This window comes from Chiroxiphia lanceolata, chromosome 25 (assembly GCF_009829145.1).
Source record: "Chiroxiphia lanceolata isolate bChiLan1 chromosome 25, bChiLan1.pri, whole genome shotgun sequence".
Taxonomy (NCBI): Eukaryota; Metazoa; Chordata; class Aves; order Passeriformes; family Pipridae; genus Chiroxiphia; species Chiroxiphia lanceolata.
In genome coordinates, this window is record NC_045661.1 from 1,550,777 (window position 1) to 1,574,219 (window position 23,443).

The window sequence follows — 23,443 nt, forward strand, 5'->3', positions numbered from 1 at the left end:
AGATAATATATTAAATATTTACAGGTATAAATACGAGATAGATTTCTTTATAATTACTTATAATAATTATTTATTATTATTATTATTAACTATTTTATTTTCATTATCGTTTTACATTTTCCAGCAGGGCTGAGGGGACGCTCCGCCCGGGTCCTCCAACCCGCTGGGGGGCGCCACGTCCCCCGCGGCGTCCCCCCATCCCCTCTAGCCGCGCGCCCCGCGCCGCTCGGTGGCCCCGCCGCCATGTTGGCCGCGAGGGGAAGCGGCGGCCCGGACCCCGCCAAGATGGAGGCGCGGAGCCCTCGGGGGGTTTAGGGGTCCCGTCCCCCCCCCGACCCCCGGCCCGGGGCCGCCCGGGGCCCATGGAGCGGTTGTAGGGTGAGCCCGGGGCCGGGGGGGGAGCCAGGGGTCCCGAGGAGCGCAGGGCTGAGGGGGTGGTGGGAAGGGGGGGGGGCAGGAGGCGGTGCCGGCGGGAGGGGCCTGGGGCGGTGGGAGCGGCGATTAATCTTATCTCCTGCGAGGGAAAGGGTGGGAATTGAGATTGTTCAACCTCCAGGAGGGAGGCTCCTGGGTGAGCTGATTGCGGCCTGAAGGAGTCGACGGGAAGGATGAAGAGAGACTAATTCCAAGGGCCTGGAGTGACAGGACAAGGGGGAATGAGTTTACACTGCTAGAGGGGGGGGTTGGATGGGATATTGGGAAAGAATTCCTCCCTGGGAGGGTGGGGAGAGACTGGGATGGATTTCCCAGAGGATGCCTCATCCCTGGAAGTGTCCAAGGCTGGGTTGGACAGGGCTTGGAGCAACCTGGGACAGTGGAAGGTGTCCCTGCCCGTGGCAGGGAGTGGGGTGGGCTTTAAGGGTTCCTTCCAACCCAAACCATTCCATGATTCCATGGTCTCACCTCCACCTAGCAGGAGGGCAGCTCTCCTCATTCCCTGGCTGGCATTCCTAAGGCCGTGGAGGAACTTGGGAACACGGTGGGGGAGCTGGGGGTGGTTCCCAGGGGAGGGGTCGGGTGTTCGTCACAGGAGGACTTCCAGGCATGAAAACTCCCAGGGACTGATAGGGACAAACCTAATTATCCCTGACTTAATTATCAAATTAGTGCCTGTTTAGGGCCTCCCCTCCAGGGCTGCTCTGTATGATGCTCCACATAGAACTACAAGTTATTTTCAGTATTTTGCTTTGTTAGAAAGCTTGTAAATGTCTGTTGCTGGGGTGTCACACCTGAACTCACCATCAAAACGAACCATTAGAGAGCCCACAATGTCTGCTTTACACTCCCTGCTGTGTTTCCACTTCACACACCAGTTAAAAACTGTCCTTTCCTGGAAATGAGACTGTAAAACCAAACCCGAGCTTGAATTAGAAGTTTAACTTAACTTTCCAGGCTGTGCTTGCACTCTCTGGGTCTGGTAAGATCTTTATTCTCGGGCACCAAAAGCTGTGCTCTGGTGGGGTTTTGGTCTCTTGAGAAGGAAGTTTTACTCCCAGCACAGGCAGACGTCTTGTTCCTGTGGTCTGTGTCAACTTTTCGAGTGGAAAATACGATTATTCATGACTCCTCTGTGATTCATGGATTCCTCAGACGTTGCTCCGGTCCAGTGGCATTTTCCGTGGCTCCAAACAGCCCTAAGTCCACTGGTGCTTCATTCCCTTGGCTGCAAGTTGGTCCAGGCACAGCGCTGGGAGGTAAAACGTCGGATATTTCGAAGCAGAGCTGTAGGGGAGGGTTAAACTGGGCCCATTGAGCTTCTCCTTTCCTTAGGAACGTGCACAGGGTGGAACCGAGGGAGGTTTTCTGTGCCTGGTGGCTGCGTCCGTAGATTTTGTGGGAGCCTGGACGTGGTTTTTAGAGCTTGGGAATGCGGAGCCCCGGGACTGAGCTCTGATTAAAGAAAACTACATCACTCAGTGAAAATATTTGTCTGTAAAACCGGAGGCTAAGCTGATAGCACTGATCAAATCAGTGTGGAAACAGTTAAAGGCTCGTTGATGCCTCAGCCCGGGGTCCTTTTCCTGGAATGCGGGCTCAGGAAATGCACCTTTAGTCCTCCCCGGGCCGCTCTCCCCAGCCCGGGCCGTTATCGGGGCTCCCCGCCCCGCCCGGCGCCCTTTGAAAGGGCGACTCAGAGCCCGGAGCACCGGCGGGAAGCGGCAGAGCCTTCCCGGGGCCGCCCAGGACAGGAATCCAGGGATAATAACCCCGGATAATAACCCCGGCATCCCCCTCCAGCAGCGACAGTCGGTAAGTCAGGCTGTGGGTTAGTTCAAGCTTAAGGTGAGCAGCTCGGGGTTGGTGTTACCAGCCAGAGATCTGCGTTAAAATCGAGGGGGGTGAGGAGGTGGAAGTGTTTCAAGATGTATTTTGTAGTTTGTAGTTTGAGTGACTACCACTGTGATTTGCAAACCTGAGTGTTTCATGTGCTTTACTCAGCCCTCCCTGAGTATTTAGAGATATGTTTGATCCCTGGGGATGATTTTATTCCTGACAGTGCCTCACTTCAGAGGACTGTAATGCCATAAAAACCATCAGAAAGCCTCTAATAAAGTCATTAAAAGTCCTTTTTAATAGATGGGCAGGGATTGAACAGTTACAGGAGCTTGACTTGGTGCTAAAGCTCAGATTTTTGTCGTTACTGAGCCACCTTGAGCCTGTTTTGTCTGCAGCTGAGACCTTTGGCTGCATTCCTCAGGCAGGACTCTGGGAATTCTGCTGATACTCAAGCTGATCATGCTGGCTCTGATAACTGGGTGTAGTAACAAATTCATTTACTGGAGCTGGAAAATTCCGTGCAAGACAATTCACATATTGCTTTGAAAGTTTGGGGCTTCACACTTTCAAATCTAAAGTTTTGAATTTAGAAGTGAAATTGAAATAATTATCGTTGAGATTGAAATAATTAAACTACTGCATGGACTAAAAGTTCAGTAAAAACATTCCCAAAGTTGCAGCTACCCAGGCAAATTGAGGAGCCAGTCTTGGTAGTTCATCTCATGCTTTAGCCTTAATTTTACCAAAAAGGCAGTTGCAGGGCTTGTTTCAGTATTGCCTGTGACCAGATTCATGTTAAAATTGAGATTTTACTGTAACTAGATGTAGGGACATATAATTTACTGGTTTATTGGTCTGAGCTTTAGTGCTGAGACTAAAATCAAGGATTCCTGTTTTTCTCCATCAAATTCAAGGTGCTTTTTTCCAGTGAGGAGTTGATTTAGACCATCCCTTCTCTTCAGAGATTTCAAACCTGTTGTGTGGGGCAGACGAAAGTGGATTGTGCTGGGAACATGAGTCACTGCTGCTCTTTGGGTGGATTCTGAAACTGAGACAAATTCAAATAGCTGCAGGACTTCCCCTTTTGTTCCCTTCCAGGAAAGGATCTGTCACCTGCTCACCCAGAAACTGTTCATTTATCAGGTGGGGTGGGGGCTGCAGCAGCTTTAGCAGATTTTCATCTCTTGGAAGTCCAAGGAGGTGGGAATGTGCTGGTGATGGCCATCAGCTCTGGCTGCTGCTCCTTTGGAGTCAGGCCTTGCTGTCCTGGGGTTTCCCTGCTGGCTGGTTGTGACTCAGCTCCTCATTCCCCACCTCTGACTCAGGGGTTTCACCAGAGTTTGCTGATTCCTCCTGGGCACTGGCAGGTCCCCAAGTTCCTCACCGTGGTGTGTCACTCCTGGAGAGGCACAGAATTCCAGAATCCCAGACTGGTTTGGCTTGGGGGAACCTTAAAGCTCATCCAGTCCCACTCCCTGCCATGGGCAGGGACACCTTCCACTAGCCCAGGTTGCTCCAAGCCCCATCCAGCCTGGCCTTGGACACTTCCAGGGATGGGGCAGCCCCAGCACCAGTGTCCCAGTTGTCCCGTGGCTGTTTGCTGGATCCAGCTCAGAATCATGGAATCATTGAGGCTGGAAAAGACTTCAGCATCAATAAGTCCACCATCAACCCAGCACCACCCCCATGGTCATCACCAGCCCTGCCCTCAGGTGCCACATCCACACCTTTTTTGAACACTTCCAGGGGTGGTGATCCCACCCCTGCCCTGGGCAGCTGGGCCAGTGTTTTACAACCCTTCCCACCACAGATTTGTCTTCATATCTATCTGACCCCCCTCTGGCAGGACAAAGCAGGCAGGGCACAGGACCACCAGCATTGCACAGCATCCTTTGAGGTGTGACTGCAGGGCTAATTTTAAACCTCGGTTTCCTGAAGCTTCTGAGGAGGTGGAAGTGGTTAAACTCCAGCCCAGGTTTCTCAGCCTGACCTTTCTCAATTTTAGGTGCTGTTCCCAGCTGCTCACTGCCACAATGAGCTCCCCCAGCCCTGCCCAGCACCCAGCAGCTGAGAACACCTGCAGGATCACTCTGGGACAAGCTCACCAGGTAATTTGCTGTTATTTCTCCCACTTATCTCTGCTGTTTTCCCCTCACAGCAGTGATTTCTTCCATTAAATCCAAGCTCTCCAAGTACCTTTAAGTAAGGAGAATTTACCCTAATGGAGCAGGGCTTTCATCCTAAGGTGTTGTGTTATCTTTCACTCTCATATCATTTATGAACTCTCAGTGGTTTGTGAACATTATTTAAAGGGGAAGGAAGGGAAAACTGGAGATACAAAAATAATACAGTGCCTATTTTTGTGCTGAACCTTAGAATATTCCATGTCCAGCATTCCTCCTGGAGCTGCACTCTGGGACAGCTGTATTGGAGCTTTGTAACCTTGTATGTTAAACTTTGCCTAGTAATTCATCCCTAGGGCTTTTTGGAGTCTGTTTAGGTGGCTTTGGACATGGAGTACTCCTGTTATCACCTGTTCCTGGAACAAAAGGTATTTGTGGGTGCAAGCCAAGGGCAACGTGGCAAGTGTGTGTTTGGAGTGTGGCTCAATACCAGCCACTCAGAGAAGAGAGGTTTGCCAACAACAGCAGAAATCTGGTGTTAAAAAAATCAGAAAGCCTCCTCCAAGCCAGGCATCCAACCTTCCAGAGCCAATTCCTTGTAAAAAAACCATCCCCACGATGTCAGGGAATGTGGTGGGAGTAGAAATAAACTGATGGGAAGTTGAGCATTTCCCATTTGAGGCTTTATTTAGAAGCTTTGAACTGGAGCCAAGCCCTGTGCAGAACTGATGTCAATGCTTATTTATTCAATTTGCTCTGCATGGGGAAAAAAAAAAGAAAAAGTAAATAGGCTCTGATAATAGTGACAAAATATTGATTGTCAACACTCGTGTCCCGGGCAGGGTGGAACAAACACTTCCATCAGGACTGGGGGAGCTGAGGGCCCATTTTAGAATGATCCAGCTGACTGGGTTGCTTCTTTCATCAGAAAGAGACTTCTCAGAAGTTCCTTCGAAACCCATTTGAGAGTGGTCATTAGAGAAATGACTGAACAAACACATAATTTCGTCTTATTAAAAGCCATGTGCTGATACAAGCACTTACTGGAGCTGTGCTGAGCTTTTTCCTACTGCAGAAGCTGTTTTTTGAGGAAGAGGCTTGAGGCTGGACACGAGTTGTTGTGTTTGAGCTGGAAAATGCATTTTAGAAACACCATAGTCGGAAAACACCAGAATGAGAAAACAGAGCAGACAGGTCCACAGAGGAGGGGGATTTTTCACAGTTTTAGAAAACAGAGGAATAAACACCTTGCCAAGGTGCTGCCTGGGAGCTGAGTGACAAATGACATCCGTGACAAGCAGCCCAACCTGCTCTCCTTTTGTAGGAAAAAGGTGTTGCAGTGCAGTTGGCCTCTTAAAAAGATCCCAGACTGGTTTGGGTTGGGAGGGACATTAAAGCTCACCCAGTCCCACCCCCTGCCATGGGCAGGGACACCTTCCACTGTCCCAGGTTGCTCCAAGTTTATCCAACCTGGCCTTGGACACTTCCAGGGATGGGGCAGCCACAACTTCTCTGGGCAACCTGTGCCAGGGCCTGCCCACCCTCACAGGGGGGAATTTCTTCTGTGTATCTCCTAAATTTCTCCTTGTTCAGCTTGAACCCATTCCCCTGACTGCAGTTCCTGATGAAATCTTGATTATATAAAATAAAAAGCACCCTGGGTATGGTGCAAGTGCTGCACAGCCCCTGGAGGTTCCCCCACACCCCCAGAGCAGCTTTGAGGCATTAATTTGAGGTGTTAATTAACAACAAACCTCGTGTTTAATGCACTTGCTCTTGTTCTGTGCCTGTTCATGGGTAAGGACCTGGAGAGATCCTTGGCCTGGGCAGGGCAGAACTGATGTGTTCCCAGCAGTACTGGGGCAATCCAGGCACAGTGGCAATGGGAATGTCCCACCACTGCTCCTGAACTCTGGTTAGTCACTGCCCAGGCCTGCATTCCAGGGCTCTTGAGTTCACAGCCTTCCCTCCCAGGAGGAATGGCATCAAAGTTCATGGGACTGTTGATGGGATTAGAGCCTTTAGAGCTGCCTGCCTGCATTCCTGGGCTGTTTTCTTTTCTCTTGCTGGATGGCTGTGCCAGAGGGGTTGGGATTTCTCTCAGCAGGGCTCTGCTTCCTGTCATTCCAACAAAACCCTGCTCTGTGTTCCAGGTGAGACCCAAACTGCCCCTCCTGAGGATTCTGCAGGCAGCAGGAGCCCAAGGAGACACCTTCACACTCAAGGAGGTGGGCTCACGTTCCAGGCTGTGCCTGGTCCTGCTTTTTTGGGAGTTGGGATAGGACTGGCTCTTAATTTTTCTGTACTTTGAACCCCTGCCTGCAAAATAAGGATACTTAACCTGTAGGACTGTTCTGGTTTGATTGATCATAATGTCCCTGGAGGAATTGGAGTAAGAGTGTGAAATATTATTTATCACTGAAAATCAGAAACCTCTGTAGGGAAAGGAAAGATGGGATAATCACATTCCTGAGAGAGTGTAGGAGATTCTGTTCCATTGTGCTACCCTCTGCTCAATGTACCAAAGCCTTAAAAATTGGATTCCAGTTGATATTTTTTAACTTTCCCTTGGAATGGCTTGTCAGCCTAACCTAAGAGACCCTGTGTATTCATTTATTTTAAGATTAAAATGCAATATATGTACACGATTAAAAAAAGGACAGTGTGATTTACAAGAAGATCCTGCCTGCAAAGAATTAAATGCAGTGGTTTTTTATTACACGTGTCAAATCTTCCTGCAGAGCCCTGTGACTTAATTTAACACTTATGCATTTAAATAACTTATTTAGCTTCTAAAAATTTGTGCAAAAAACCCAAATTGGATGGTTTAAATGGGCAGAGCTGAGTTTTAAGTGCAGGTTACCTGTAGGGATTCACACTTTAACTCAGCTGGGTTTTCTGCAGCCAGTGGAGCACTGATGGCAACTTTTTGGGGACACTTCAGGGTCACTTTGGTGGGTGATGGGGGGTGGAACTCGCCTGTATTGTGCTTCAAGCACTTTGCTTTCCCCTGGGGAAATTCCAGAGGAGTTACAGTACTTGGGATTGTAGCTGGAGGGTGTCTCCTCTCCATCCTTCTTTGTGATACTAATGGGATTCATTTTACACCTGGCAAGCTGTGTCCTGAGGGGCAGCACTGTAAATGTGTGGCCAGCCTTTGGGAACAGCTTGTTCCTTTAACTGGGAGGGTGCTGTTTGTCCATCTTTGCCTCAGTTTTCCTCCTTGTCCAGGGTTAATAGTTACAAACCTCCCAGCAATGCCATAAACCCCAACTCTCCCTGGGCTGGGAGGCACAAGAAGTCAGGTGTGATTTGACTCACACTGTACAGGGCAGCAGGAGGCAAACACTGTGAATTCAGGGAAATTCCCAGGGCTTTTGGGGGTTTGGTTTAGGCTGCAGGTGGGGCTGAGGGTGTGTTCTGTCCCCACAGGTGATGCATTACCTGGGCCAGTACATCATGGTGAGGCAGCTCTATGACAAAAGGCAGCAGCACATGGTCTATTGTGGAGGAGATCAGCTGGGAGAGCTGCTGGGCCTGGAGAGCTTCTCTGTAAAAGATCCAAGGTAGGAGAAGAGTCACCTTGAACCCGGGTTGTCTGACAGGGGTTGCTGAGACAGGAACTCTCGGTGTCACTGTCACTTAAACCTCCCTGTTGGTGATGGGTGTGACAAGTGGGAGCTGAGCTCCTTGTTCTGAGGAGCCAGGCAGTGGCCCAGGCACTGAGCTGCTCGAGGTGACATCTCTCCCCCTCTTATTTCTGCATCTCCTCAAACCCTTGATCTCACTGGAGCAAAAATCCACATCTGCCTTGAGTCCTGAGCTGAGCTTCGTAACGATCAGTGAGGAGACAAAAAACCCCCCCTGTGTGGTTTCTAGTGTCCCTCTGGACAACAAAAGGGAATTGCTGGCCCTGTCTCTGGAGGGTGGTGGTGTTTTTTGTGGGAACACTGACTGTCCCTCCCTCCCACAGCCCCCTGTATGACATGTTGAAACGGAACCTGACGGCGGCTGCACTCACAGGTAGGTTGGTCACAGTCCGGGCAGGGCCTTTCAATGTAGTGTTGGTATAACCTGGTAAGTAACAAAAACCAGACACAGAAATGTTTGTCAAGTTGGAATAAACTGCTGATGAAGGTTTTGAGACGATCTCTCCGAGTATGTGTCTTTTCTGTGTGTCAGGAGCTGTGATACCAGAGCAGGGAGCTGGTTGAGTGATGTGGCTGCCTCAGATGGCCAAATTTCAGAGAGCTAAATGCTGTGGATAAACAAATCACCGTGGCTGAAGTGTCCCATCCAAATCATTATTGATTTTCTCAGTATTTTTCAGTTTCAGAGCTGCAGCTTCTCATTCTCACCTCATTTTATACTTTCATAATCCATAACAGCACCAGAAACCCAGCGAGCTCTGCAAGCCAGAGCTCTGGACTTTAATCAGACACTTGAACCTTTAAAAGGTCACTGTTGCTTTCCCAGCTCATAAGAGAAATCAAATCTAGCTCCATCAAAAGTCCTTCAGTCATAAATGAAAATTTATTCTTAAATTAATCCTGGCTGATGGCTTCCTTGCAGCCAGCTCCCATTGTGGGGCCAGTAATCTCCATGGAAAAAATCAACTGGGAGAGCTGTGGAATCTTGTGCCATATTTCCTGGGTGCTCTAAGCAGATAATACGGACTTAGTTCTTTACAAAGGCTCAGGCTATTTTTGCACAAGTGCATAAAAAGCTTGTACAGATTTAGAAACTGAAAAAACATGACCCCAAAGCGCTTAGTCCTCTGCTTTGAGCCATGCTGGTGCCTTTGAGGTCCCCCTGCTTTAATTATAAACAAGGATCTTCTTGAGTGGTCTCTCCTAAACCTGTAGATAACTGTGTGAGTGCTACTTCCCTCACTGGTGATGTGCTGACTCTTCCCTAAAGCAGTTTGTGTGGAGAGCAGAGGATCCCAGCAAACACTCTGCTCTGCTGCCCTGTCCCCTCTCCTTGCTCTGGGCCTGGGTGTGTGTGTGTGGTGCAGTCCTGGTGTGACCTTAAACCTGCCAGAGGGAATCCTGAGTTAGACCTGGGTGTGTGTGTGGTGCAATCCTGTGTGGTGCAATCCTTAAACCTGCCAGAGGGAATCCTCAGTTAGTCCTGGGTGTGTGTGACTAAAACGAAACAAGCTTGGCAGACCAGACCTTGGGCAGATCCCCAGGGAGGGTCACTCCAGGTGTTGCTTTTCCTTCATCCCAACACAGGAATAACTGGAAGTGCCTCAGGACTTAAGAATTCTTCATGTTTCATGTTCTGCAGTAGCTGCTCGTGTTCATTGGCCAAATCAGGGCTTCTCAGCTCATCGTTTTGCAGATTATTTGACCATTTTTAAGTGCACTTGGAGAAGGAGAAGTGGCTGCAGCACATCTTGAGAATGAGGAATGAGCTCTTACACAGGGCTCTTTATCAGACTACCATCTGAACTAACACCTTCCTTGGCCAGCTTTCCCCTTTCCTTGGCCAGCTCCTTCCCCCTTCCTTGGCCAGCTCTCCCTCCCAGGAGTGACTCTCACGAGGTGTATTAAGGAATCCCTCACTTCAGGGACATTTTGTGGGGGATATGTTGGCTCCAAAAAGGGAGCCTTCCAGTCAGTGCAGTGTTTTCACACAGTGAAAATTTATAAAGTGTTAGAAGGGTGAGTCTTCATCTGTTCCAGTGTCCCTGCAGAGCCAAAGCAGTGATGGATGAGCCACTTGGCTTCTGTTTTCCTCCAGGTATTAAATAATCAGTGGCTGCAGGAGCTGAAGGGTGATGGCAGCAGGAAGGGAAAGGTGAACTAAAGCAATAAGGGACAGGAGCTGTGTCACCCTGTCCTGGGTTTTGCTCCATCTGATGGCCACTTTGTGGTCTAATTTTTGCCCGTAGCAACAATTCTGAGTGTCTTCCTATCAGAGCAGTGATTCATGGTGTGAATCAGACTCATCCTGTGTGCCTGGCACTCTGCAGGGAATGGCTCTGCTAAACTGAAAGGGGAGCAAGCAGGAGCCATCCTCAGATCTTTTGTTCTCCAGCCAGCCATTCTGTCTGAAGGACAGGCTTCCTGAGTGCACCTCCTATCATGTAGAAAGTTCTGTTAATTGGATTGTTCTTGCTGTTTAGCTTGGTCTTTTAATTAACTCTTGGGGCCAGCAGAATCATCTGGATTAAATTGTGTTAGGGACGTGCCCACAGCTGCCCAGGAAAGAGCTGGCTGTGCATGGAATTTTCCCTTCTTTAGTCTAGTCTTTGTTCTTCATGCCCAGACCCTTTAAAAAGGTGTTTTTCCTGCCTCAGCCTGAGCTGGAATCCTCAGGTAGTTAGTTATAAAAATCTTGCCCTTCCCCATTCCCCTTCTTCAGCGTGGATCTGATCCAGGTGGGATTCCCCACACTCTGTGTTCCTGTCTTTGGCAGACCTTGTGTCTTGTCCTGCCATGACAAGCTCCAGGGACAAGCTGGAGGAAAAGGAGCAGTTTTTTCCCTTTGGGAAGAGGATTCTTCCCTGCTGTGAGTTTTCCTCTCCTCCAGGGGGGCACAGCCTGTGTTCCATGGGCTGCTGCCTCCACGTTCTTTCCGAGGAAGGATGGGCTTTGTTCCTGAAGGGTTTCTCAGAGGTCTGCCAAGCCTGGCTCGTTGGTTGCTTGTGAAGCCACTCTTGTGTTGTGAGAATGGTTATTACTGGGGAAGGTTTTTTCTCTTGTTTTACCTGCCATCTAGATGCTGCACAGACTCTCCCAAAGGAGCAGAGCGTCGATAAGCCAAGCCAAGACCAGCTGAAGGTAAACCCACTGCCGAGTGGTTTCTTTTGTTGTACAGAGTGCCCCTTCTCTGTACCTGTGCATGGTGGACTGCCAGAACTTTGTGCTGCTTGGCTGCCAGGTCCTCACCTTCCTGAAAAGTTCTTGGAGTCCACAGGCAGGGACAGAGTGACCCTTCTCTGTTCTCCTCATAACAGAGTTCCAGTCTCTGAGCGCGTTTCTCTGGGGTGTAGCACTTCTAGTCCTCAGTTCCTCCAGTGTGCTCTGCCTTTTCATGTCTTTCCCCCTCTCTCCCATCCCCTCCCTGAGTAGGAATTGCCAAATAACTAAGCTTTCTAAAACGTGTGACCAAGTGTTTTGTGTTTAGTTAGGATTGTTTTTCGAGCTTTCAGGCAGAATAACTGGAAACCTAGGAAAAATCTTGGCACCTTCAAACTTGTCTCCAGGTGTGTTTTGGGGTGAAGGCAGCCTGATCTGGGAGGTGTCTGTTCACACTGGGGGTGAGAGAGTCACAAATACCACAGTTTTGCTGCATGAATGATGGCAACCTTGGGACTTCTGCCAAGCTAAAGATTTTTCCTAGGTTGGAAGGACGTGTTTGTGCTGATGACAGGTGCCTTAGGCTTTGTCCAGGGTAAATAGTGTGTAGGTTTTGCTCAGAAACTTTTATTCCTCCTCATAACTGCTTGGTCTTGTCCTGCAGCTGGTGACTCGGAATGGAAGTGCTACATCCCCTTGTCCCTATAAGCTCTGGTGGACTAACACCTGGATTTTCCTTCCTGCAGTTTAGCCAGGAAGAAGGTTCTGATGCTGGGACCACGGAGGGGGAGGAGAGCAAGGCCTCTGCTTTGTCTACCTCGGAGCAGAACTGTGACACTTGTGAAGGTGAGTCCTGGCTCTCCTGCACCAACACAACGTGCACCAGCCCTTCTGCTCCTCCTCTGCTCCTCCTCTGCATCAGCAAACACTGGAGGAGGATTTTGGGACACCAGTAAACCCCTGGTTTGGAGCACAATCATTAAACCCCATCAGTTTATGCTGAAGCTTGAGAGAACACAAATGTTGACCCAAGGTATTGTGTGAGAGATGTGTTTTCTGGCTGGGCTGTTTGGTCTCATAAGCAAACAAATGCTTTGAAGGAGATGGCAGGTTAAACCCCTAAAGCACATCTATCACTGAACAATGCCACAGAAAATCTTACAGACCTTGCTGAAGGGTATTTTAAGTGCTGAAATTACACTTGTATCTATTTATCTTCCCAAGGGACTCTCCTGATCACACAGAGCCCAGACTGCACTGTCTGCAGTCATTACCTGCAAACCAATCAGGGAACTGAGCAACAATGGGGTTTTTTTTGTATCCAGCACAAGTGTAAGACAGCTCCTTCATATTTAGACATTTCCTCTGGTGGAATGTCTGGGGATTTCTCGCTGGGTCACTCATTTGGATTTCAGATGTTAGGGAAGCAATTTTGCTGATTTTTCTGCTTTCTATTCTCAGGTTGTTTTCATATCAAGGAACTTAATTTGTAAAGGCAGGTCTTTGTGAGTGTGGGTATTTCCAGATCAAATCATATTTCCTGTATGTACAAAAGAGGGAGAAACAGCCTTGTCTGTGCCTTTGAAACTCTGGAAGGGAGAGAGATTCAAGGTTATCTTGAAACTTATGCTGAGTTTGGGATCACAGACTAAACTGCACAGGCTAAAAAGGAGGCTGAAGCATGGGGAGTGTGGATTCTTACCTTCCTGCTTCCTGTGTGAGCCTGGCTTGGGAATTCAGGAGCTCCCATCGTTGGAAACTAAACTCCAACCAGTTCTTTCTGCATCCTGAGTCACTCAAGAAATCTGCTCAGGGGTGACTTGGGAAGGGCTCAGGGATAAAAACCAACCTGTACCAGTGCAGAGGCACTGGGATCACTGGGATGTTCCCTGACCTCAGTCCCTCAGTGCAGGGACTGCTTTGCCAGACACACCAGGAGCAGACAAACCCCAGAGCTCTCGGCAGGAACTGGGGTGAGAAGGAGCAGGAAAGGTTTCTGAAATCAGATGGGGCCATGTTTTTTCTGCTGGTCTCTTAACAAATGTAGGTGTGGCATGACTTAGACTCTACTTGGCTCTTACAGACAAAGACTTAATAGAAAACCTCTCTAAAAGCAAGAAGCCTAAGCTGGACCTAGTGTTTGAGGAATGGGATGTAGCTGGTCTTCCATGGTGGTTTTTAGGCAACCTCAGAAGCAATTACGAGTCCAGAAGTAATGGATCAACAGATATTCAGACTAACCAGGTGTGTAGACATTTGGAACAGGTGCACTGTGTCCTCTTCCTCTCCTCTTTTGGGTTCCAAGGCAATAAAATATTCTTGTTCTTTCTTTCCCCTTCCCACTCCAGGATTTTCAGCCTCTCCCTTGTGTGTTCCTGTCCCAGCCTTTCACACCAGGTGGTTGGTTACCTTTAGTGTTTTTAAATAAACCAGACTCTCCCTGAAGGCCCTGGGAGGTCCCTCTGCACTCCAGGAGTTGCCCTTTTGGGTTGTAGGGTGGTGGCCAGGCAGGAGGGGAAGGAGCACAGAGTTGGAAGTTGGGAAGAGGGGTGTCTGTGAGCTGGCAGATGGAAGAAGGGGGGTGTGAGAGCAGAGAGGTGCCCTGTTCTCCCCTGGCACAGCTGCCCAGGGCTCAGGAGGTTGTGGCTGAGGAGAAGGGGAGAGCGATGGTTGTGGTGCTGGAGCTCCTGCTGCTCCTGAGCTGAGCTCTGAGGGGTTTTCCCTGCTCCTCTTCCCTCAGGACATTGACACTGCCATTGTTTCGGATACTACTGACGACCTGTGGTTCCTCAACGAGTGCCCCTTGGACCCCTTGGACCAGGGCAGTGCTGGGCTCAAGGTGAACGTGTTTGACTGTGAGGAAGTGAAAGAAGGTGACACAAAGGTACCTCTTTCCAAGGTTTAACTGATCCCATGGTGCTGTGCTGGTATTGGAACCATCCAAAGGTTAAACTGTGTTTAGAAAAGGCTGTCAGCATTCCTTACGTGGGTCACGCCTTTCCAGCTCAGCCTTTGGGTTAAGTGTGTGTTTTCGAGGCATAAAATTAATTTAAAATGAATCAAACCTCCAGCAGCAGCTTTACTAGGTGTCTGTCTAGATACCTTCAAGAATAATAAATCACAGAATCGTAGAATTAAGGTTGGAAAAGATTTCAAATGTCCTCAGTTCCAGCTGTCAAAGGTAAATGAAAAGACTCAAAGAGGAAAATCTCAGTTTACATTGACCACAGTCAGATAGGACTAAGCCAATCCAGCAACAGTTACCAACATTCTGGAATAAAAACACTGCAAAAACGGCTTTTCACTCACTTACAGAAGTAGCTTGATTAGCATGGTGATTATACAGTCGTTTAATTTGGGTGTGCGGTGCCGGGCACGTGATAAATGGAGATTATTGCAACATTTCCACTCTTCCCAGGTGCCTGAGCATGTGTGTCTGAATGACTTGGAGGACTCTCAGTGCTTAAGTGATGACACAGACACAGAAGGTGCCTCTGAGGTGGGTGATCCCCCAGGACAACATTCCCTGCTGGAGCAGGGACAGCTCATCCCACACCTACTGCTGGTTGTGGCAGGAGAAGCTGATTCTTGTAAGGGTTTCCAGGCCGTAAAAAGTGGCTGGATGAAGTCAGTACTGATCTCCATGCAGGTTTTAATCAGGTTTATTCCATGTTGTCCTCTGGAAGGACATCTGGAGGATGGTCCTGGGCAGAGATCTGGAAGTCTCAAGTGAGCACTTTGTAATCGCTCAAGTGCCTCACACCCAAAATCCCCTCGCTGTGGGAATTTCTGTGTCAGGATCAGGGATCCCCTGAGTCCTGGGGGGTCCAGCCCTGTTTTGTGTTCCCTGGGATGGGAGGAGAATCCCTGGCTCATTCCAGCCCCTTGTCCTGTGGCTCCCCCCTGGCTCTGGTGAGGAGGGTGCAGTGTCTGGGCTGGTGCCTGTGCCCTTGCTCTGCCTCTCAGAGGACACCCCACAGCTTTTCCCCTGCTCAAATGACAAAACGAGGTGGAAACAGAACAAGCAGCAATTACTGAGCTGTCACCTCTCCCCACTCCCCCACTCCTCCAAAAATCCCTCATGGTGGGTCCTGAGAGACATCAAATCTCTGTTCCTTGAGCTGTCCTTCTCTTCTCCCAGTCCTGAGGCTGCCTTGGAGGTTTGTTCTGAGGCAGCAGAAGTGCATCATGAGACTCTTTGCAGCTGATGACACCAAAAAACCCCCGATTTTAGCATCATTTTCTAGCCTGTGCTGGAATAAATGGGGCTGTCCCTGGCACTGGACAGCTGAATCATGGCTCTGAGCTCGGGCCTTGCTGGGTGGGGTAATCAAGCAAACCTCTATTAATTGTGCAGATCCAACAGATGCCAAGCGATTAGTGAGCCTGGGAAGTGTATTCCTGACTGATTCCAGGAGCTCTACCCTTGAATTCAGAGCGAGATACTGAAAATCCAATAAACTGCCCAGCAGAGAACATTGGATTCTTGCAGAGTGCTGAAGGCTGGGAGGGAGGGAGGGCAGGAATTAATGTTTGAGATCTGCATCTGTAGAACACACAGGGGGGAGTCGAGTCCTCGTTAGGCTTTCTGAGGTGCTGAGAATCAAACCACAGGCTTAGAAATCAGGGATAAATCCCTTTTTTTCCCGTGAGGCTTCTTTGCTGCTTTTCCTACATAAAGGAAACGAGCTGTGCACGAGAACACCCTCACTCACTGCTGGTTTTTGGCCTCCCATTCCCCCAGGACTGCTGGCAATGCAGCAAGTGCAAGAAGTTCAACTCCCCGGGCAAACGGTACTGCTACCGCTGCTGGGCCCTGCGCAAGGGCTGGTACTCAGACTGGCCCAAACTGGCCCACTCCCTCTCCCTGTCCAGCATTGCTGCCATGAAAAACAAGGAGGAGGAAGAGGAGGACGAGGGGATAGATGTCCCAGACTGCAAAAGGACCATGTCGGCCCCGGCTGGGCCGCCCACCCGCGTGTTCGTGGTGGAACCCAAACCCCCCCCCTGCGGCTCCATCGAGTCCCTGGACCTGGCACGGGCTTGTGAGAGCAAAGAGTCTCTGCTGAGCTTCGCTGAGAGTAAAAAGGAGGAAGAAATCGAGTCTCTGGAGAGTATAAAAACGCTGCTGAGCCCCTGCTACCTGTGCCAGCTGAGGCCCCGCGACGGGAACATCGTCCACGGCAGGACCGCTCACCTCGTGGCCTGTTTCAGGTGTGCAAAGATGCTGAAGAAAAGGAGATCCCCCTGCCCAGTGTGCAGGAAGGAGATCGAGATGGTCATCAGGATCTTCATGGGGTAGTTGGGCCGCTCCAGGCCTTTCTCCTCCAAAAAGGAACCAGCAGGTTTCTTGCACTTAAGCCCCCCCCGGTTTCAGATCTCAGCCAACGAAAGCCAAAGAGAATTAAGATTGCAGTCTGCCCCAGCAGGCTGAGGAGTCTCTGCAGCATCCACCTTTCCATGCCCCTGGAAATGAAAGCCTGCAGGGAACAAGGAGGGACACGCTGGGGTCGATGCCCCAGCCTGGAAACGGCCAAAATCTTCCCCTTTCAGCTCAGGGGTGTCCCTGGGATTGTCTGTCCTGACAGCTGGTCCTTGGAGAAAACAAGGTTTGGGAAGAGTTGAAACTTCTGGAGTGTTGTTCTCCAGTTAAGTCAGAGCTGTGCAATCAATGCCTTCTGAGGAGGGGTGTGATCTGAGATAGAAATAGAGATGAATATTGAGGGGTGGGAAGGGTGGGTTCTGAGGTGTTTGCAGCTTAGCTAAGCCTTTTCTCCAAGGACCAGCTCTCCTGAGGGCAGTGCAAAGGAAATAACCCTGTTTCTGATTTTTTTTTGGTTGATTTTTAAGGTAGGATTTTTAGGCAAGGTGAAGGTCCTCTTGCTCCCAGACAGGAAACAAATCCTCCCAAACTCTTAATCCATAACTATCTCAGGTCACAGAGAGAATATAGGGTAACATTTTGCTTTCTTATTGGCTCATTTAATTTATATTGATTCTTTTTTTCATTTAAATATATTTTCTGTCACCTTGCATAGCTTTGAAGCCTGTCCAGCATTAGCTCAGCCTCTGCTCTGCCAGCTGGATTCGATTCCAACGGCTCTGTGCCTGTTTTGGGATGTTCCCAGTGCACCTTCCACCTGCCTCATCTGATCAGTCTGCCCAGAATATACTCAGTTTTGAGTGCAGTGTGGCTTTAAAGACAGGACATGAGCCTCTGAGGGGAAAAAAATGACTCCTTTAAAGCACCAGTTGCACTCTGTGGGCTGTGCTGGGTGTCAGGTTTTTAATTAAAAAATTAATTAAAGGGGGCTCTTTTTTTGCCCCCTCCCTGTGATTTAACACTCCAGCTCTGTCCTTCAGAGCTGGGCATGGTCACTGCTGGCTGCCAAAACTTAGTTAAAACTCATAATTTAACGAAAATCTCACCCTTTCCTGTGGTGACATCCAGCATCGTGCTCGATTCCCTCAGCTTCCCTGTTTTCCAGGCTTTTTTGGAGGACCAACAGAACCTTCACCTTGCAGCTCTCCAGCAATTAGAGCTCAGTGCAGTGTAGAACAAACCCTGTTTGTTGTCACCTCTAATTCCCTCTCTAACCCAGGGAGTGCTCGTGGAAACACAGCAAGAGAAGTTCCTGCTCATTCCCTGGTGCTTCCTTAGGCTCTTCCTCCTTGTTTTCCCACTCTCCACGTGCTGGCCCAGCCCCAGCAGGTCCAGGGGGGGCGGTGGGAGCCCCCAAACCTGCCCAGCAGAAGGTTCCAGCAAACCCTGACGTCAGAGCTGGTGTTTCTGTGCCAAAACCCCAGAGTAGGTGCTACAAAATCCCTGCAAATCACTGCCAAAACTCCCCAAACTTCCCATCCCCCTGGAGTGTTGGGACTGTTCCCGTGCTGGCTGGAACTGGGATTGTCAGTGACAGTTGTGCTGGAAAATCCCAGTGGTCTGGCACATGGGTGCACTATCCATGGGAATCAGTCCCCATGGAAAAGGTGATTTATTGTTCCCTTAACTAAAGGGCTCTTAAATTGCTGGTGATGCACTTTACCCACGCTGGGATCAGCAGCTTTACCCAGGCAGTTACATGAAGCAGTTTCTTCCCTTTCCAAGTGGATTATTCCCCTTTTAAAGTGGTTTTTTCTCCCCTTTCCCAGGTGGGTTTTTCCCCCTTTGCAAGTGGGGTTTTTTTCCCCTTTCCAGGTGGGTTTTTTTCCCCTTTGCAAGTGGTTTTTTTTTTCCTTTTCCGTGTGGGTATTTTTCCCCACTTCAGGTGGGGTTTTTTTCCCCCTTTCCAGGTGGGTTTTTCCCCCTTTCCAGGTGGGTTTTTCCCCCTTTCCAGGTGGGTTTTTCCCCCTTTCCAGATGGGCTTTTTCCTTTGCAAGTGAGTCTTTTCTCCTTTTCCATGTGGGTTTTTTCCCCTTTCCAAGTGTTTTTTTTTCCCCTTTTCAGGTGGGTTTTTTCCCCTTTCCAAGTGTTTGGGGTTTTTTTCCCTTTTCAAATGTTTGGGTTTTTTTCCCCTTTCAAGTGAGTTTTTTCTCCTTTTCCATGTGGGTATTTTCCCTCTTTTCAGGTGGGTTTTTTTCCCGTTTCCAGATATTTTTCCCCTTTCCAGGTGTTTTTTTTTCCCCTTCCCAGGTATTTTTCCCCTTTCCATGTGGGTATTTTCCCCTTCCCAGGTATTTTTTCCCCTTCCCAGGTGTTTTTTCCCCTTTCCAGGTGGGTTTTTCCCCTTCCCAGGGCTCAGCAGGATGCATTGTGGTACTTGGCACTTTTGAAATACTGTGAATTCCCCTTTGCCACAGTTGCTTCTGAAAACTCCCATGTTTTGCTCAGAGCACTTGGACTGGATCACCCACATCTGGCCACGCTGAAAAGGGTGTGATTTGTGTTGACCAAAACAAAAAGTCAAAGAGAGTTTTAAGCTGAACATCCCTCCCAAAATCCCGCTGAGATCCATGCGCTCTTCCCCGATGAAATGGGATTTTAGTGGGGCAGTTTGGGGTAAATCTGGGGGGGATTTTCAGTGTAAAGCTTTCCTGTCTCTCTGATTTGTTGTCCAGTGTAACCCCACGGTGTTTACAGCGTGCATTTGCCAACTCCTTGCTTATTTTTAACTCGACTATTCCACGTCCACAAGGCGCCACGATCCAAGTTTTGAGATTTTCCTGTCCTAGAAGAATAAGCTATTGCAGTGCAAATCCACTTGTGGAGCTGTGGACTCGCCCAGGTTGGGGCTTGGAAGAGGGGGGAGCAGGAGGAGAGGAAAAGAATGTTTTATTGCTTTAATTTCAATTTCAATAAGCAGCAATGCACCAAGAGCCCTCCTGTGAAACCCTCGGTGCTCCTGTGCCGTGTTTGGGGGGTGAAGAAGGAGCTCAGAGCACTCAAGAGCTGTGGTGCCACTTGTTGCAGTGCAGGTGGGGTGCTGGGAATTCCCTTTCCCACGGGAATTCACGTGGAGTCAGGAATGCTCTCCTTGCAGAGGGCTGGCTCTCTGAACACCCCTTGGTGTCTCCCAACAGTTCCTCCCTCTCCGGTGGTTTTGAAGTGCAATAAGAGAGAAGAGGTCCTTGCTAACCCTTAATGCACCCCTGAGCACACCAGTTGTGGGCACAACGACCTTTTAATGCCCAAACTAAAAAGTTTTGTCTGTTTTACTGCCTTTTTTTTTTTTTTTTTTTATCTGGGTGCCATTGTTTGATGATCACAGGAACCTGCTGCCGGTGCTGTAGGTCAGGTTTCCTTCGCAGAAGTTTTGGCACCGGATTTCTGACTTTGTTGGGTATTTAAGCACGGTCTGGAAACTCTGAAGCTCCCAAGTGCGTGGTTCCAGCACCTTCTCGTGCTCTGCAGTGTGAAAATGTGTTTGTAAACCCTGTGTCTTGACAGCCAGAGGTCAACACAGCCTGTTTACTCCCGAGAATGTTTCCAGCGCCTCTTCTCACCTACTCAGTGACTTGTTCAAGGCATGTAGGCCTTTCCTTCAGCTCTCCCAAAATCCCTCCTGTGCTGAGGGGTGTTAACGAGCCAGTTCAGCCCAGACAAAGCCTCTACACAAGGGAGTCCTTTGGAGAAGCCCCTCAGTGCTCCTCTCACCAGGCTGTGGACCCTCTGCCTGCGTTCCGTGTTTATTCTGGAGCAGGGCTGTGGTGGGAAGCAGAACCCAGCTTTGCCAGGGCCTGCTCCATCCTTCTGCATCCAGCCCAGAGTGGACCTGCTCCTCAGGAGCTGTGCCTGCAGAGGGGAAGTGGCACTGGGACAAAGGGGACTGCAAATGGAGCAGAAACCAAACGTCCCCAAAGCCATCGGGGCTCTGCCTGTTCCGAGCTCCACCTTCCAGGAGAAGAGCTCTCACTAGAGGCCTTTGGTGAAGGCTGACCATTCTGGAAGATTCCATGAGTGAAGAAAGAGCCAGGGCACTGCTCTCCATCCCTTTATCCATAACCTCCATAAGGAATTCCTCGAGTCCTGGGAATCCTCTTTGCCCCCCCCCCCCCCTGAGCAGTGTCGGGATCCCCGGGAGTGAGACCCACCAGCTCCAGGAGCACAGCTGACCTGCAGACAGCAGCTTTTCACCTCTGGAAATCCTCCTGCATGATCTGTGCACCATGACTGGAATGTTCCCTGCTCCTTTGGGAACGGGCCCGACCCTGCCTGGGAGCCACATCCCAGCAGGTCCCTCCACGCCTTTCCCTGATGGATACGGGCAGCTGTGGTGGCTGCAGTCCTGTTTCTGTGTTATTTTACCCCAACCAGGTGCTCTTGCTGCCCACACCTCTGTGGGGACACCCCTCCCCTGTCACCTGGGCAGGTGCTTCAGGAAGATGCAGTTCCTTGAACCCAGCAGTGATTCGGGGAGTCTCCAACTCCTGGAAGACACAACCACGACCGAGCAGCAGCAGGAGATCCACGAAGGCAGCAGGAACACGTTGTGCCTCGGGCAAAGGTAAAGTCTGGATCTTCCGGGAAGAGTGATGCCTTCCTGGATCTCCCCATCTCCCCTCCCTACAGCCTGGTGTTCCCAGGCACATTTTCCTTGTTAAAGAAAACCCCCTCGTCCCACTGTGCCCCCCAGCAGAAGCTCTTGCTGAACATCACCTGTGTGTTTGCACTATTTAAATGAAGCCTGTACCACAGAATTGACCCTTATTTTTTTTATGTCCTGCAGAAGATGAATTTAATTAAATCGAGCTCATTCTACGATCCCACGGGTTTCGTTTTCATTTGTTCTGCGTTCCGGGGGAAACCCTTCAGGAGAGGCCAGTTCCTGGTGGAGCAGCCTGGGATCCTCCTGTGTGGCCTCTCCAGGGAGGGAGGGACTGTCCTTCCTGGGGTGTGTCTGCCTGGCACCAACGGCTGTGTGTGCAAAATCCAGCAGGAGCAGCAGCAGCTCTGGATTCCCCCCCTGGGCCAGCCTGGCACAGCTCTTGCTCTGGGTTGTTTTTCAGCCCATTCCCAGTCCCTCCCCTCTGACATCCAGTTTCCCAGGAGGGCAACCACCACCTCGCTGTCCTGTGGCAGTGCCAGGAGGTTTTTTTACCCCTTTTGCAGCTGTTCTAACGTTATTTTCTGGAGCAGGATGGCAGCAGCCCTGGAGCAGGCAGGAGTTCACTAGATGGCACCCACTGGCTGTGCATGGCACAGTGCTGGCAGCTCCCTGCAGCCCTCCCTCCCTCCAGGCTGCACAGACCCACCAGGAAAAGGCACTGAGGGACAATCCCAGGGCTGGGGCTTGGTTTTCCTTGTCCCCCCCTGTGTGGGGACCAGCAGGCTGTGGGTACTCAGGCTCTCAGCCCCTCAGGCCCCAGCAGGGATTCACCCCAGCCAAGGGGGAGATGCTGCTCCAGAAGGAAAAGCATCTTGGTGGCTTTGTAGGAAAACAGCAAAACTCCACCTGTGGGAGAGCCAGAGCTGGTTCCCCATCCCTGGCAGGGATCCCTGTGGGCAGAGCTGCTTCTGTTCCTGGTGCTGCCCCAGCCTGGTCCCTGCCCGTGTTCCCAAAGCAGCTTTGGGGCTGGTTGGAGCCCAGGATCGCCCCCAGCACCGTTCCCACCCTGTCCTGCCAGTCCTGCAGGGGAGTTCCTGGCCCTGCCCCAGCAATCCTGGGCCTCTGGACCCTTTCCTGGCTGAAAACTCCTTAATCTGAGACCCCCCACGGGTGGGAACTGGCCCCACATCCCAGGGGCTGCTCGGAATGGGGGGATTGGAAGGACCTGGGGTGAGACCCTGGCTCTGGGCAGTGGGGGCACAGAGGAGGGGGAGGCTCTTAGATCTTTCCAGAAACCTTTTGCTCCTGGAAAGCCAGAGCAGGCTCTGCCTCTGCAGCTCCGTTTAATGAGCCCCCAGTGCTGTCCCCAAGGGAGGAGCTGGGCCCTGGTGCCCACCAGGGCTGGCACTGCCCTGCACAGCCCCACACCCCCTGAGGTGGGATCAGGCAGGGTTGTTACTGGCCCAGTGATTTAGGGGGATGCTGTAAATGCCAGGGAAATGTTGGCAGAGCTCAGGAGCAGCTTTACAAGTGGCAGCTCTTGTTGGGCTGCCTGGAAATCCATGTTCTCCCTAAAATCAATACCCAGGAGAGCAATGAGTGCCTGGGCAGGGAAGTTGCCTTGCTTGGAGTCCTGCTGGCTCCCCAGCTGTGCTTTGGGTTTGATCCCAAACCAGGGATGCCTCTGGGGAGCTTGGGGGGCTCCCTTTGTCCTTGGAGGGATGGGCACAGCCTTGCTCTCCCTCTCCTGCCTTCAGAGCCCTACTTGGTTCTGAGAAGGGCTTTCCCCCCGGGGTGCTGAGCTGAACCCCCACCTACAACTCAGTTTTGGGGTTTCCCATTTTTTCTGCTCACAGGAGTCCAAGTGCAGCCCTGGGCACTTGGTGGATGCCAGGGCAGAAGGCTGCTGCCTTCCCCAGCTGCCTGGAAGAAGCACTTTCTCCTGCCTTTGCAGGATATTTTATTTATCTACTTGATGACTTTCTCCGGATTTAATGCTCTATAGGTGCCACTTTTATCCGTCTTCCCCCTCCTTCCCCTCAACCTTGTTTGTGCAATCAGTGCCCAAATTAAACATTTATGGTGTTCTCTGTACTGGTGAGCTCCCAGTTCCCTTCCAGTGCCAATTAAAGATTTACTAGGTGGGCATCAGCACTTCTGCAGGGCCAAACCAACCCCCCCTCGTTAGAGTTTTTTAAGTGCTTCATTATGGTAGCTGAGCAGAGCTCACCATAAATGACATTTCAGG

The 23,443-nt window shown here is 50.3% G+C and overlaps 1 protein-coding gene and 1 long non-coding RNA gene across 4 annotated transcripts; both read left to right on the forward strand.

The window, feature by feature from the left end:
* Positions 1–242: 242 nt before the first annotated feature.
* Positions 243–17,626, forward strand: MDM4 (MDM4 regulator of p53). 3 transcript variants are annotated; one of them, XM_032710437.1, is made up of 12 exons: positions 270–378; positions 1,771–2,250; positions 4,283–4,385; positions 6,554–6,628; positions 7,833–7,966; positions 8,374–8,423; positions 11,130–11,191; positions 11,956–12,055; positions 13,293–13,453; positions 13,950–14,093; positions 14,628–14,708; positions 15,954–17,626. In XM_032710437.1, exons 3-12 carry the CDS (start codon positions 4,311–4,313, stop codon positions 16,509–16,511), a joined length of 1,440 nt encoding a protein of 479 aa, XP_032566328.1. In that variant the 5' UTR covers positions 270–378; positions 1,771–2,250; positions 4,283–4,310; the 3' UTR covers positions 16,512–17,626. The 3 variants fall into 3 exon arrangements, with proteins under 3 accessions (XP_032566330.1, XP_032566328.1, XP_032566329.1); XM_032710439.1 differs by lacking the exon at positions 1,771–2,250 and having other exon boundaries at positions 243–378; XM_032710438.1 differs by lacking the exons at positions 270–378; positions 1,771–2,250 and adding an exon at positions 3,855–3,932.
* An 865-nt stretch (positions 17,627–18,491) lies between these two features.
* On the forward strand, positions 18,492–21,410 carry LOC116798228. The gene is made up of 2 exons (XR_004360849.1): positions 18,492–18,524; positions 18,904–21,410. It is a non-coding gene; the product is annotated as an uncharacterized LOC116798228 (long non-coding RNA).
* Positions 21,411–23,443: the final 2,033 nt, after the last annotated feature.

Excerpts from the sequence above, each read along its gene's own strand:
- MDM4 (XM_032710439.1), top strand. The coding sequence starts at position 4,311 with ATGAGCTCCCCCAGCCCTGCCCAGCACCCAGCAGCTGAGAACACCTGC. Across the intron at positions 4,386-6,553 it reads CTCTGGGACAAGCTCACCAG|GTGAGACCCAAACTGCCCCT; the intron begins GTAATTTGCTGT and ends TCTGTGTTCCAG. Across the intron at positions 13,454-13,949 it reads CAGATATTCAGACTAACCAG|GACATTGACACTGCCATTGT; the intron begins GTGTGTAGACAT and ends CTCTTCCCTCAG.